Here is a 14,079-nt window from a genome sequence, read left to right as displayed (position 1 = left end):
TTCATTTGAATTTTTACAGAACAGAGAGGAGATCTGTTGTGTTCTAAAACTTATTCTAATTCATTTTTCCTTTTTACAGATGTCGAGATCAGTCAAAGGAAATATTTTCTCACAAAATGGGGAATCGGAAAAGATGAAGAATCCAGTTTTTGTTTTCAAGCCTCGGCCTTTATCATCCCCTCCCCCTCTAACGCCCGTGAGCTCCTACAAAGCTAAACCTCCTCTTGTCAACAGCAACAGTAGCACTCCTTCTCTAACACCCTTTGCACGTCTTACTACTCTGAACGGCAATCCAACCAAACCCTTGACGGAGTTGAAACTCGGAAGTCTCTTATCTGGCCCCTCCAAACAGGCAGTCAGTAACACGGCTTGGAAGAACAATAACTCTTTCCGTGTGATCCAACCATGTGAGGGGATGCAGCTGTTGGAACATGTAGAGTTGCAGCAGAAGGACGGTGACGGAGGCAGTGATGGCAATGGAAAGGCAATGATGGAAACGAGACACCTGGAGGGGATCAAGCTGCCACCCATGAGTGTGCTGGCCGGTACTTCTGGTAAAGGTGGCGCCATGACCCGCTACACGGACCGTTGACTGTGGCCCCCGCAACCTAACAGAGATTACCTAATGTCAATGGTTTGAAACCGTTGTTTTTCTCTTTTGCGGCACTTTGTCCTGTGAAAGGATTTGTTTGCCCACCGGGTTCCGCTGTAGGCTTGAACGCCTGCGTGTGAAGCTGGAACCTGTCTCCTTCTCTCAGTCCTCCCCAAGCGGGAGCCATTGGAGGTGGAATCGTCCACAACAACAGATGATGTTCTTCTATTATTATTAAATTCTCAGGATATGTTGCTGTACTTATTGTTTTCATGAATCCGTCTTCTAAGCTATGTTTTCTCGTAGACTCGTCTGTAGATTAAGATTGATTCAGTATTTTTCTTGTAAATTATCCCAGTCAATTAGTTTTAGTTTAACAATTGTACGATGGAATTAAATCTCGCTTCTTAAAAATGAAATGGATTTGCTTGAAATAAATTTGTCTTATTGCTGAAATTTCTCTTTGCATTTGGTAAGTAAAGTAAATCTAGTAAACAATTCACAGCAAACAGATGAATCAATACTTAGGTGAAGTAGATATTTAAACTATCCTCTTTTGCTGCAATGTCCTGAATTTGATAAATGTTTATATTGTTAGCCATTTTATTGTCTCAAGTATGTCGTAAATGTGTGCATAGATGTGTATAAATAGATTAAGACTATGGGAGTAAGAGTAGGTGGTGTTTAACAATGATTGTATATTTATTTGTTTTGATAAAATAATTTATTTGTGTACAGTGTTATGAATGGCATGGACTGGAATCCTGCCAGACCTGGAGAGATGTATTTCCCGTTACTGCTGATGTAGATCTATATAAAATATGTGTGTGAGTTTGAGTGGGAAGGAAGTAAGCGAACCCGTGGCCCGTGACCACGGCCAGTCCCTCGGTGAAGTCCTCTGCTTGTTAGTGCTAAATTATCTCGGTTATTAAGTTTTGCTTTTCTTTATATTCAAGCGCCGAGCGTGTCGGTGCCGAGCAATATTTCCTTGTGTGTTTTAAACAAAGTACTGATTTATGTATATGGAAACAATGTCTTACCCTGATGCCTTTTATGATGTACCTCGGGATCAATGCTCTGCCACTAAAGAGTTTGCAATTGACAAATAATTCAAATGTTGATTTTATTTCCATATTTGGTGAATAGAACAAAACTTAGATAATTAGGCGTAATGTAGCGGATCATAGAGTGACATATCCACCATATTTTGTATTTTATTGAAGAATTGTATGATTTTAATTTTAATCACGTTGCAAATATCTGTTTCGTACAATTCGAAACTTCTAGTCAAATTTACATTGCAATTATATTTAATATTTTGTTTTGTTGATCGCATTTATTAGAAAGTTTGTACAGAATAATATTATTTGATTGAATAACATTTAGTGTTCCCAAAGTTTACAACTCCTGGCTTACTTTTGGAGTTACTTGTATGAGACTTGTACTTATCAACGACTACTACAAATTATTTAGTTTTAATGTTCCATAATACATACATGTAACAAGCGTGTCTCTGTGTAATATTGTTTACCTTCCACATATCAAGTTTTATAATAAATAACAATGCTTCCCTAAAAGGTCATTATTTAATACATAATAATATTCTTCCAATAATAATGTAATATAACGATATTGTTGTCAACTTTATCTCTGTGTTCTAGTTCTCCTCATATATCATTGACTACTTAACTTTTTCCATTTATTGGATCATTCTCTTTAGATAATACATGTTGTGTATCTTTCATTCATAAAATATGTAATCAGCTGTCATGGTGTTCCTTTCTAAACATGTATTATTATTGTGTAATTCATCCAATAACATCTACAAATCATAATTACAACTAGGCACAATGTTTATATTCTATACAGAAATTATCTATGTAAGTTTTCAGTGCATATTTTTTACCGTTTCAGATTGCATTATTATTTTTATGATATTGTAAATTAAAAGTGTTGTGCAATATGTAGTTATTATTTGTAACATACATAGAAATGTTGAATATTAAGAAATAAAATGTACCTGCCGGAATAGGGAAGACGACTCGACAAGTAAAGCTGAATTAGCCACAATTACACCTGCTTTTACTAAATTCATTAAAAAAATAACCCGTAGCAGAAGATTTAGGGCTTTAAGGCTTACTCAATTCAATTTCATCAAAATTTTATGACAGTATAATAATCAAAAAAATTAACAAAACATTATTTTCATCAAGATATTATTATATTACGTACTATTGTACTATTAGTACTTCACCATAGATTCATTTTTTATTTTCTTCTTGAAATGCGTAAAACAATATTGTAAACTTTTTCTAATGGCACAATGACCAGGAGTTTTTGAAGTTAAATTTTCACCCACAAAGATGTACGCAGACGCTTCTTTGGCAGTCGACGCTTAGCAGTGATTAATCCTTGCAAATACTTAAATGTTAATGTGTAGGAACTCCTGAGTAAAAAATAGTGACATTGAGACTCGGTAATCGTCCAGTTTTATTGGTGAAAGGAGTTGAAAGAACCAAAAAAGATATTAAACACTCTCCATCTAATCTCCACAAATATTGTGATTTTCCAATTACATAAATCTTTTACTATTTTATTATGCAGATACATATTACAGATACAGACCCTACCTCCTTTAACTATATAGTTACCGGGTCGCATTCAGTAGCACTAAACCTAATTATGTAGGTAAAGTAATTCAGGATTCACTTTTAAATATATTTTCACTATAATATTATGTAACTTTGTAAAAACATTATATGCCAAGAATTATAAAATATATCGCTCATGTCAAAAAAAATACCTCTTATCCCAACCCATTGGTCAAAAAAATTTTAGTGCTGGTACAAAATTTAAAATTACACAACCCGTTCAAATATCGTAGTCAAATATATTTTTAAACTTTGAAATGCTGAGCTCTCGCGACCGCACCCTTGTAATGTGCCGATGGTAAAAATCCCACAACGAGAAAGTATTGTTTTCAGATTACCATGTGGATACGCTGGCGCTGGATACAAAGTTTTCTTATGCAATGGTGCTTGAGAATTTAAGTGGTTTTTTTTTTTTCGATTTAAAGTAATTCCTTGTAACCCCAACTAATCAGAAATTTGTTATTCACGGATATGTAGTATTGCGTGATCCACCATTTTTGTTGTGTTCTTTGAAGAAATAACACGTAATCCACACAACTATAAAAAAATTATAAATCACTATATTTATTTATTATGGTAGCTAAAACAAGCATCCAAGTTTGGCGCATAAATACAACTTTTTAGACAGTTTTTTGAGTCCCCTGTGAAATTTGTTTTATGTGGGATACGAGGCAATGACATTATAAAAATACAAGACATGTCATATTCATACTAATCGAACAAAAAAGGTGCACCTCTTACGAAAAGGATAGCCATTCAAAGAATATGTGTGTACAAATGAAAAAGTTATGTGATCAGCCTACTAAAGTATGACCACTGGACCTAGTTCAGTGAAACCATGCACACTGCAGTAAAGTATCTTTACTCTATTATTTATTTATCTAAGATACGAGGTATTGTTTTGTGATGAGCGATATTTATATAAGTTTTCAGTTTGTATAACAACCACTTGGATGTTAGTGTGCTAACTGCTAACCCGACACTTGACTAATAATTGTGTATCTTGTAGTCTGATACATATGGTTTAGTTGCACAATAGGAAGTATTATCGGACTGGCAATAATAATTCTATTAATGTAGTACATAATTTAGTGAGGTCATGTTTTCAGTGATGGAAATAATAATCCCTCAGTGTCTTTTCTTCAATATCGTTAGTATGTAAAAAAAAAAAGCAAGGAAGTGTGGTTGATCCACCGCTTGTAAATTAGAAGTGGGTCTGTGTGTAAATCCAATATAGAATCCCGCCTGGCATATTGCCAAAATGAGATGAATAGAAATATTTTTTTAAAGTCAAATAATTACAGCACGGGACAATCCCCCCAGAACCGATTCTATCTTCCAGAATATGTACTAGCTTACACATACTTCTATCTTCCAGAATATCTACTATCTTACACATACTTCTATCCTCCAATCCGACCCCTAAAATAATTTATTGCTTTATTTTTCTGTATTAACTGTTGACTAAGAAATTACTGACAACTTTTTAAATCCGTTATCCCCCACATTTAAGAGTTTCTTTGTATCTCTATGTCTCAAAATGAAATAATTGTATTGGTTAGTTTATTATGATGCCTTCATATTCTGAGTTCCCAAGTAAATAGTTTGAACACAGCTTCCAGATGTCATCATCGTCTTTTTATAGCTTACTCAGAAAATAGGTCAGGCCAGATGAAATTATTAAAAACCCAGTCAAATTTAATTTAATTAGATTATCGTGTCTGGTCTATTTGAAATCAATATTCAACTAACTTGTAAAATGTTTCCAATTTTTGACTTAGTAAAAATGATCACTTTCTTTCAAAATTCAATTTACACACAGCCCTTTTGCTTTCGTGGTGACCATATTTAATACGGATTGTTCAAATATCATATCATCTAGATAACCATATTTATCAGACATCAAAATACACATTAATTTGTCAATAAATCAATACTGCTTACTGAAATTATTAATATTATGCTAAACATGAATAATATTTTGTTTAACAAGTTCATTCTTCAGGTTTATCTCTTGATTTAAACTATATCAGCATTTCCCTATTATGCATGCGTCCATCTTGGTGCAAAAACACATTTTGACTATTGATTGAACGGTTCCCTGATATTTCATCAAAATGAAAATTCAACACACCTTTAAAAAGTGAAATAGAGTCATTAAAAGTGATGAAACAAAAACTAAGTTTAATGGTTACCTATTTAACCTAGTTTTTTTTTCATCACATTTCATGACTTTATAACACTTTTTGTAGGTGTGTTGAATTGTCATTTTGATGATATACCCGGTCACCTGATTGAACACAATCTCCACTCTGATAAATAATATGCAAAATCAATACATTTGATGATGATTATGTTACATCAGTAAAACATCTAAAATAACATTATATACCTACACACTAAATTTTATTAAACAGCCTTACAACTGTTTTTGTGCAAATATTTAATTGAGGGTTATAAATCTTCAAATTTAGTCTAATGTTTGAGCACCTGTAATTTTGTTAATTTTTAAACTAGTTTTTGGCCGTGACCGAACTGGCCATGCATTATAGGGACAGCTAGGCAGCCGATTTGGGCTGTGTTTGCTCTGACGACCACCTCTTTACTCCTATACTTGTGTTTGTCAAAACTTGGCCTTTATTATGGAAATGGCTCTATGATTTTAGACATTTGGAATAAATTTATCTTTACAATCAAATTTGATAATCAGATCCAAAATTCCACCTTTTAAAATTTTAGAGATCTCATTAACCTGTACCTTAATTAGCAAATTATCGGTGTTGTTTTGCTAAAATAGGTTGGTTGCCATAAAGCTTTTTGTGTTGGCTTTTGGATGTTAGTTTATTTAATTGTACGCTGGATGTCCTAGAATGGTCAGCAAACAGTAATACGGTGGTAAGCAATATTTGTGTCTTTGATGTCATCTCCGGACAATAATCCAGACAGATGTTTAGAAAGTACTTAACAGAAAACGAATCCACTAACAAAATTAATTCTAAAATACAGTTTTGTATTGTTCAAACAATGTCCAGCATTCATGATTGTCATTTTAAAGATTTTTGATGAAATAAAGATATGCAAGAACATTTGATAGTTTTATTTAACACTATTCGATGAGTGATTCTAAATTATGGTATAAGTAAAAAGAATAATGACTTAACACTATTTGATGAGTGATTCTACATGATGGTATAGGTAAAAAGAAAAATGACTTTTTTCGAAATTCCAATGTTTATTTCTCCATACAAACAATTCAACTTTTTTAACTTAAAATGTTGGAATTTCGAAAAATGTTATGATCTATTTTACTTGTACTATCATCTAGAATCACCCCCTGAAGTTAGCGCACTTTACCCCCGAACAGCTCAGAGAGTATAAGCAATGAGAATACTGCGCTCACGTGATACGGCTCCCCCGGTATGGTTCCTCCAGTACGGCTCCAAGCGTAAGCATATGAATGATTGTATGACTCTCGGTAACGGATAAGATACTGGGTAGTCAGTAGGTGTAGGTACATATGTCCAAGTCCAGATGTCAGGACTGTCGGACGCCGTTCACGAGTGTGTAATAATAATTAATACTTATAAATATCTACTGAAAAAAAGAGTAACTGTTGAATTGATACGTGGTACGGTTTACCGGGAGTCGTACGAGTATGGCTAATCAAAAAGAGCTAGCTCAATTGTGCAGTTTGTTCATGAACAACTCATCGTTACTGCCCCGGAGACTATTGAAACACAAATACATAGACCCAGCAATATTATTTGAATGACTGAAAGTTGTGTAAACTTAAAAAGACAGAAAAAACTACCTGTTGCTATGTTCAAAATAGGACGATTTACCATTCAACTTTAAAACTTATTTTTTTGCAGCCATTGTTTGCAAAATACATAATCCACATGCTATCAACAAAGGCAAGGTAGGTAAGTCTTTTATCAAAGCAGGAATGTAGGCCTGAAAACAAATTATAAAATGTCATGATTATTGGTGTTATCACTACAGTTCAATCAGATAAGATAATACCATTATTGTGTACCATCAATTTACTGTCGAAGCTGTAATTAGAACCAACTCGGCTTATTACAGATATCACAGCCTAATCAAAGGTTCACTTAACTGACCCATAGTTTCAGCATGCAAACAAAATTAACTATTTCTTTAACTAAATAACATCAAGCCATTTCCTGCAGGGATAGACAGCGAGGACAGATCACCAAACAACTCTTTTCTTGGCACACACTCCTTGCCTCATTTACACTCATACATTATCTCATATATATCCTTCCGTTATTCTGACTCTTGACATTTCCAGACTAGTATTTTATCAAAATAATTGGTTCACCTAATTGTGCCATGTCTTCCCCGGGTGCCCCCGACTTCTACCATTTATATACCTTCTACCAAATATCTCTCCTGATGCATAAAGAATAACAGACCGACGAGACACTCTTTTTGACAGTCATACATTATCTTTTAAAACAAACAATTAAAGATACACGTAACGCTGGAGTAGCATGGATTATTCACGCTTCGTATGGTGTGAAATATTTACACAGCGATAATGATACATAAATCACAAACGCCGCAAATAATTATTAAAAGCACTTATCGGAAAACATATATTTTACTCCTAGACCATGAGTTTCACATCTCAGACCAACAGATACTTCAAAGATGGTATTATGAATATGAAAACACAAGTTTTCTATGAAGTACTATACAACATTGAAAATAAGTCCCTTGCAATATGTCATCTTCAGAAGTAAACAGGAATTCACGTAGATCATTACTCCTACAAGTATTTGTTATATAAGGGTGACAATATGAGGATAATAAAAAGTAAAATAAGTGATAGGCCAACCCAGCAATTTATTGCAGCAAATATAATATATAACAAATTATATCAAAATGACAAAACGTACATTCTATCTTAAATAATGGCTAATCACACTCTCGGGTCGCTGTCTTTTAAAAACACCGCAACACGAGAATAATAACAAACAAAAGGTTATATAATAATATACATATATATATACTCTCATTAACAGGCAGTTGGTGTAGCTTTGTAAAAAAATACAAATTAATTTCAATTTCTTAGTCAGAGAATTCCTAAGTATAAATGTTAATAATCATTTGATTTAAAAGAAAACAAGGAACAAATGCCGCCACGGTTAGTTCCCGGAGCCCTAAGCCAGCTGCAAACTAGTCATCAAAATAAACTACATAATATCATCAAAACAATCATAAATTTGTCAAAAAGTTCAGCAAACAGAAAATGGAGATGAATAATGTGATGATCCACACGGAGTGAAGCCATATTTTATGAACACTAGAACTCCAAAACATGACCAGCTTCAGTGTGCATTATCTCTTCTGCGTCTTGAAACTTACAGACAGGGGCTGTCCCATTAATATATACCCATTTAGAGACTGGATGGCCATGGCAGCTTGGTCGTAATTTCTCATGGTTATAAAGCCGTAGCCTCTACTTCTATATGTTTGGCGATCCTTAATTATCCTAACAGAGATGATAGCACCGAAGGGCCCAAACAGCTGCCACAGGGTCAGTTCCTCCACGTCGGGAGCTACGTTATACACATACACAGACCAGCTGGTGGGGATGTTGTGTTCGTGCACTCCGTGTAGCGCATTGTACCAGCTATAGGCCTTGGGCGGACAGACTACTACTCTAGGGGTATGTTGCAAGCTGCTGCGCTGTTTGTTGGGGTTTGACTTATTGGCGTACTTCACAGTCAGGGGTTGCACAAAGCCGTCCGGGATGATCCCGTTCATGTTCTGAATGGCTCTCTCCGCCTCGTATTGCTGGTCAAACAGAATAAAGGCAATACCGGCAGAGATGCGAGAGTTGGCTATTTTTCCAAATTGTACGAACAAATTATGTAAATCGTGTAGAGTCATCTCATTGGGAAGGTTGCACACATACAAGTTCCAGTCTGCCTCTGGCTTGGTAGGCGGTTTACTTCCAGGGTTCAACAATGCGTGGGACACTTTGATTGTCTTATTCTGCATGAGCAAGCCGTTGAAGGCTTTCTTAGCTTTTAAGGCATCTTCAGGACTACTATACTCCACGAAGCCATAACCACGGTTAGAAATAAGTTTGCAACTTTCTAATTTACCCATCGTCGCAAATAGAGAGTACATCATATTTTGATTCATGATTTCAGGAATGTAGTTAACAATTAACTTCGTGGGCGATTCCTCCGCACTGAAACTATTAGAAGTACCATGACAATTACCGTCATGACACGGTTCCGACATTTTTAAGTGTTTTTGATCATTGACGTTTATTAACAGTGTTGTCATAAAGAAGCCTGTACTGAGGTAAGTACCGAATTACATCATTCAAATTACATAAAATAACTTTGGTTTTGATAGGTCAAAGTACAATACTCTGGATAAGAACTTCTTAAAAAATAATTTTAGTTTGGACAATTAATGTTACAAAAATTCAGCATGATATGTCCCTAGGTATCTACGTGACTTGAATTCACAGAACGACCAAATTGAAGACGTGCGCCCGCATATGTTCTCCGTAATTTTACACGCAGATGGAGGCGGCAGTTCGTATTATTAGACTTAAATATTTAGTTGTATAGAATGGCCGGCAACATCCATAAAAAAATTAAAAAGCCAACCTAGAAATACACCCATTAGTCCGCAGATTTAGCTCTAGACCCTCATATAGTCATAAATCTGAAATGGGAAAATGTTAAGCCAGTGACCCAAGGGCAATAAAAACCTTCGCCCAAGGCTAGGCTATATTGCAATTATTTGAATGTCGTATTGTAAAAACGTAATTTTAAAATATTTAACAATAATAATAAATCTAGCGGAAAGAGGGGCGACGCCATCACCATGGACTCGAACAACGTACCGAAGTGGTGTAAAGCGGAACCTTTATAGTTCCAGCACCCCATGACAGGCTTGCGAATGTCGCCGGATCGCGCAGCTGAAGACAGATTACGCAACCGACAGTTACCATCTCGCCTCAGGAGCAGGAGGTTCCTCGCCTGCCGAGGAATCTCCTGCCCTCCCCCTTGGAGCGGTCTCCGAGGCTCTTCCGTCCAGGAAGCTGCCCTCTCAGGAGTTACCATCTCGCCTCCGCCGAGGAACCTCCTGCCCTCCCCCTTGGAGCGGTCACCGAGGCTCTTCCGCCCAGGAAGCTGCCCTCTCAGGAGTTACCATCTGGTCTCCGCCGAGGAACCTCATGCCCTCCCCCTTGGAGTTCAGCTCAATTAGTCACATCATGCCGATATATTAAAATGGCGATGCGAAATTCAGTTTTATGTAGTCTACAAGCATGTACGAACACGTTTGTCTTAGAGGCGCTCAGTTCGTTTGCATGTGCCGGCGTGGACAGACGTGTATAAACGGAGTTTGAAAAAAAGTGCAAATTTTTCAAAATGTCAAAGCGAGTGAAGTAAGTAATCCAATAAACTTATGTGTAGATTTGATTATTTTTTTCCAAAACCGTTTATGATCCGTAAAGAATGAAATTTACTAACTATTTATAGACATATTGTTACAAAAATAATCCTTATTGTATCAAAGAGAGTACTTTGAATTGAAGGTTTTGATTTTTGGCTCCATATGGACCTTTCGGCAGATCTCACTATACATAAATTGTAATTTTTCGCAGATTTCATTGTTTTTTCGTGTTTTTTAGGGGTCTGACTGTTGAAGAAGTGATGTTACTGCTTGAAGAACAATCGGATACGAATTTGGAGGATGATGAGGTAGTGGATGTTGATGTGTATGTGGAGCCGCCAAATGAGAGTGATTTGTCCGGAGCAGATTCAGCTGATGAAGATGACGGTGGAATAATTGCCAATATTTCTCGAGCGCAATTGTTTTCTAATTGCCAAATCGTAAATCGCCGTCGACACAAAAAGGGACAAGATACGCCCGATTATGATTCAGATCAAGAGAACCCTAATCTAGAGCATTTCGGAGACGAGCGTTTGGATTCAACTTTCAGTGACTTCGACATAAATTTATTCGACGCTTCAGCATCACACGGTCAAGCGTCTGCAAGCACTTCTTTCGAGCCTCCTTTGAAACGATGCCGTGTTAGTACTGGAGACAGAGTGAATGATCCCGCTGAACCACCTTATCGCATTCCAAAACGTATGCCTGGTCCGAAAACTATGTTTCAATGGAAGTCTAACGATGTGACGCCAATTGTTTCTAGCATATTTCCCGAAGGAAATTATACCGACGTAGCTGCTTTATCACCGGTGGAATTATTTGAACTAAATTTTGACAACGAAATGTACGAATTCATCGTTACAGAATCCAACAAATATCAGACCAAGCAAGACCCTGAAAATAGTCATAAAGTATCACCTTTAACTGTCGGGGATATCAAAGCGTACATGGGTATACTTATAACATCGGGATTATGCCCGATTCCATCAACTCGATTGTACTGGAGCAGCTCTCGCCCTTTCTACAATAAGCAGATTGCGTCCACCATGTCTCGTGATAGATTTGAACAGATACACAAAATGATACACTTTGCTTCACCAAATCAGTTCAATAGTGCAGACCGGATGTGGAAGTTACGTCCATTTACAGATAGGCTTATTGAACGGTTTATGCGAAACTTCCACCCAGAAGAAAATTTAAGTTATGATGAATCGATGATTCCATACTATGGCCGCCATGGATGTAAGCAATACATAAAAGGCAAACCCATTCGATTCGGATATAAAGTGTGGAGCCTAAATACACCCTCCGGTTACTTGATCAATTTTGAGATCTACCAAGGCAGCAATCCCCGGATTCCAAAGGAGTATGGTGTTGTAGGCTTGAATGCTTCACCACTACTTATGTTGGTCGATCAATTGCCAGTGGAAAAGCGCGAATTGCCATATCACTTCTACTTTGATAATCTTTTTACGGGTATGCCATTGCTGTACTATTTGCATTTTTATGGATACAATGGCACAGGTACAATTCGAGACAATCGGATTCCCAGTTCATCTCCTATCCCCAAGAAGAAGGCAACAATGTCAAAATACAACAAAGGTGTGCTTTCTCGAGGACATACTGAAAGTGCGCAGACATCATTTGGCAAGACCCCCATCTACGTTACTCAATGGGTTGATAACGCTGTTTGTTCTGTAGCTTCAACAAAATACGGAAAGAATCCATTGGATCTAGCAAGCCGTTACTCACGGAAGGAGCAAAAAAAGATCAGTATACAGAGGCCATATGCAATTCATCAATATAACACGAATATGGGCGGAACTGACAGAATGGACCAAAACGTTGCATGTTATCGCATTACTGTTCGCCAACAGAAATGGTGGTGGTCCATTTTTACCTGGGCCATTGATGTAACCATTCAGAATTGCTGGCTTCTGAAGCGAAAGCCACGGGCAATTTTAAATTGGGGCAGTTAGAATTCCGTGAAGAAATATCAAAGCATTACTGCGAGAAGTATTCTATCAAGAAATACTTCAAGGCACCCGACAAACTCACCAAAATAGGTCAAACGGCGATGCAGTATGATACCTCCGTCCCCCATTATCCTGGGCCAATACCGATAACTGAGACTAATAAGGGAGGAAAACTGTCTTGTGCATCTTGTAAAAGCAAGCAGCGCATCCGTTGCATCACATGTAAGGTCGGACTATGCGTGAAATGCTTCGAGGGCTATCACACTAAATAATGTTGTTGAAAATTACACTTTTGAACAATAAAGATGAAAAAATGAAATTTCTGACTAATTATTTGCCGAAAGATCCATATGGACCTCATCCTTCTCGAGGCTCCTGGGGGATGAGGAGACGATTTTTTCAAATTCCGAAAAAAACGTTCTTATTCTACTTTCAAAACCAACCACTCTGTGAATTTTCTGCGCGAAATTCGAAAAAAAAATAGTTCGTCATGAATGGGTTAATGACCAGTAGATGAAATTTTTCATTACGGGGCTGCGCGGAGCATTCGAGCTTTCCTATTAGTTCGTAAAAGGATTAATAATTGAATGAATTCTGTAGCGCCGTTTTCGTGAGAAAAACACCTCAAGGACGCTTTTCAAGAGTCTTTTAAAAAAAATTCTCAAAAAATAATGATACATAATTTAAAAAAAATTTATTAATCATTTCACCTAATTTTATACATAAGATGAACTATCATAATAAAACTTGCTAGGGAGGTTATTGGGTTCAACCAAAACCTCCTAGATCACAAAGTCGGAACACTGAATCAAATCAGCCCCCCAACTTGTATGGGAACCTCCAAAAAAATGTATTTTAATTTCTTAATTTAATAAACAAGAATAGATTGAAAAAAAATTGAAAACGTTTTTTTTGTAAAATCCCATACAAGTTATAAGGCTGATATGAATGAGTGTCCCGGAATTATAATCTAGGAAGTTTTGGTTCAATCCTTGTTCCCCATCGGGCTCAGTATTGCGTACGGTTTGATATGTCCCTAGGTATATACATGACTTGAATTCACAGAAAGACCAAAGCGAACACGTGCTCCAGCATTTATCTCTCTGATTTTACACGCAGATGGAGGCGGCAGTTCGAATTATTAGACATTAAGTATTTAGTGAATAGTTTCACCGGTCCCGCAATAAAAATTTAGAAAGCCAACTCAAGCAATACACCCATTAGTCGGCAGATTTATCTCTAGACCGTCATTAAGTAGTAATTCTGAAATGGGAACGTTAAGCCAGCGACCCGGCAATAAAAACAAACCTTCGCCCAAGGCTAGGCTAAATTGTAATTGTTTGAAGGTCTTTTGTACAAATGTCATTTTAGCATCTTTTAAAATAATAATAACGACTACGGTGAGAATGTC

The 14,079-nt window shown here is 36.5% G+C and overlaps 1 protein-coding gene and 1 pseudogene across 3 annotated transcripts in view; one reads left to right on the top strand and one right to left on the bottom strand.

Moving 5' to 3' along the window:
* The window catches only part of LOC149420869 (uncharacterized), a 37,009-nt gene extending 32,696 nt beyond the window's left edge, over positions 1-4,313 (top strand). For all 3 annotated transcript variants that reach the window (XM_089635598.1, XM_089635596.1, XM_089635597.1), the window contains exon 21: positions 80-4,313. In XM_089635598.1, the coding sequence (XP_089491724.1) occupies positions 80-592 (513 nt within the window). In that variant the 3' untranslated portion in view covers positions 593-4,313. The remainder of the gene's footprint in view (positions 1-79) is intronic.
* Positions 4,314-8,092: 3,779 nt separating this feature from the next.
* LOC149420868 (ELAV-like protein 2 pseudogene) lies at positions 8,093-9,568 on the bottom strand (annotated as a pseudogene).
* Between the last annotated feature and the right edge of the window lie 4,511 nt (positions 9,569-14,079).

This window comes from Hesperophylax consimilis, chromosome 9, assembly GCF_061612785.1.
Source record: "Hesperophylax consimilis isolate HC1 chromosome 9, BYU_Hcon_1.0, whole genome shotgun sequence".
Lineage (NCBI taxonomy): Eukaryota > Metazoa > Arthropoda > Insecta > Trichoptera > Limnephilidae > Hesperophylax > Hesperophylax consimilis.
Note: the sequence above shows the minus strand (reverse complement) of the source record. Positions and strands in the feature narration are given on the sequence as shown.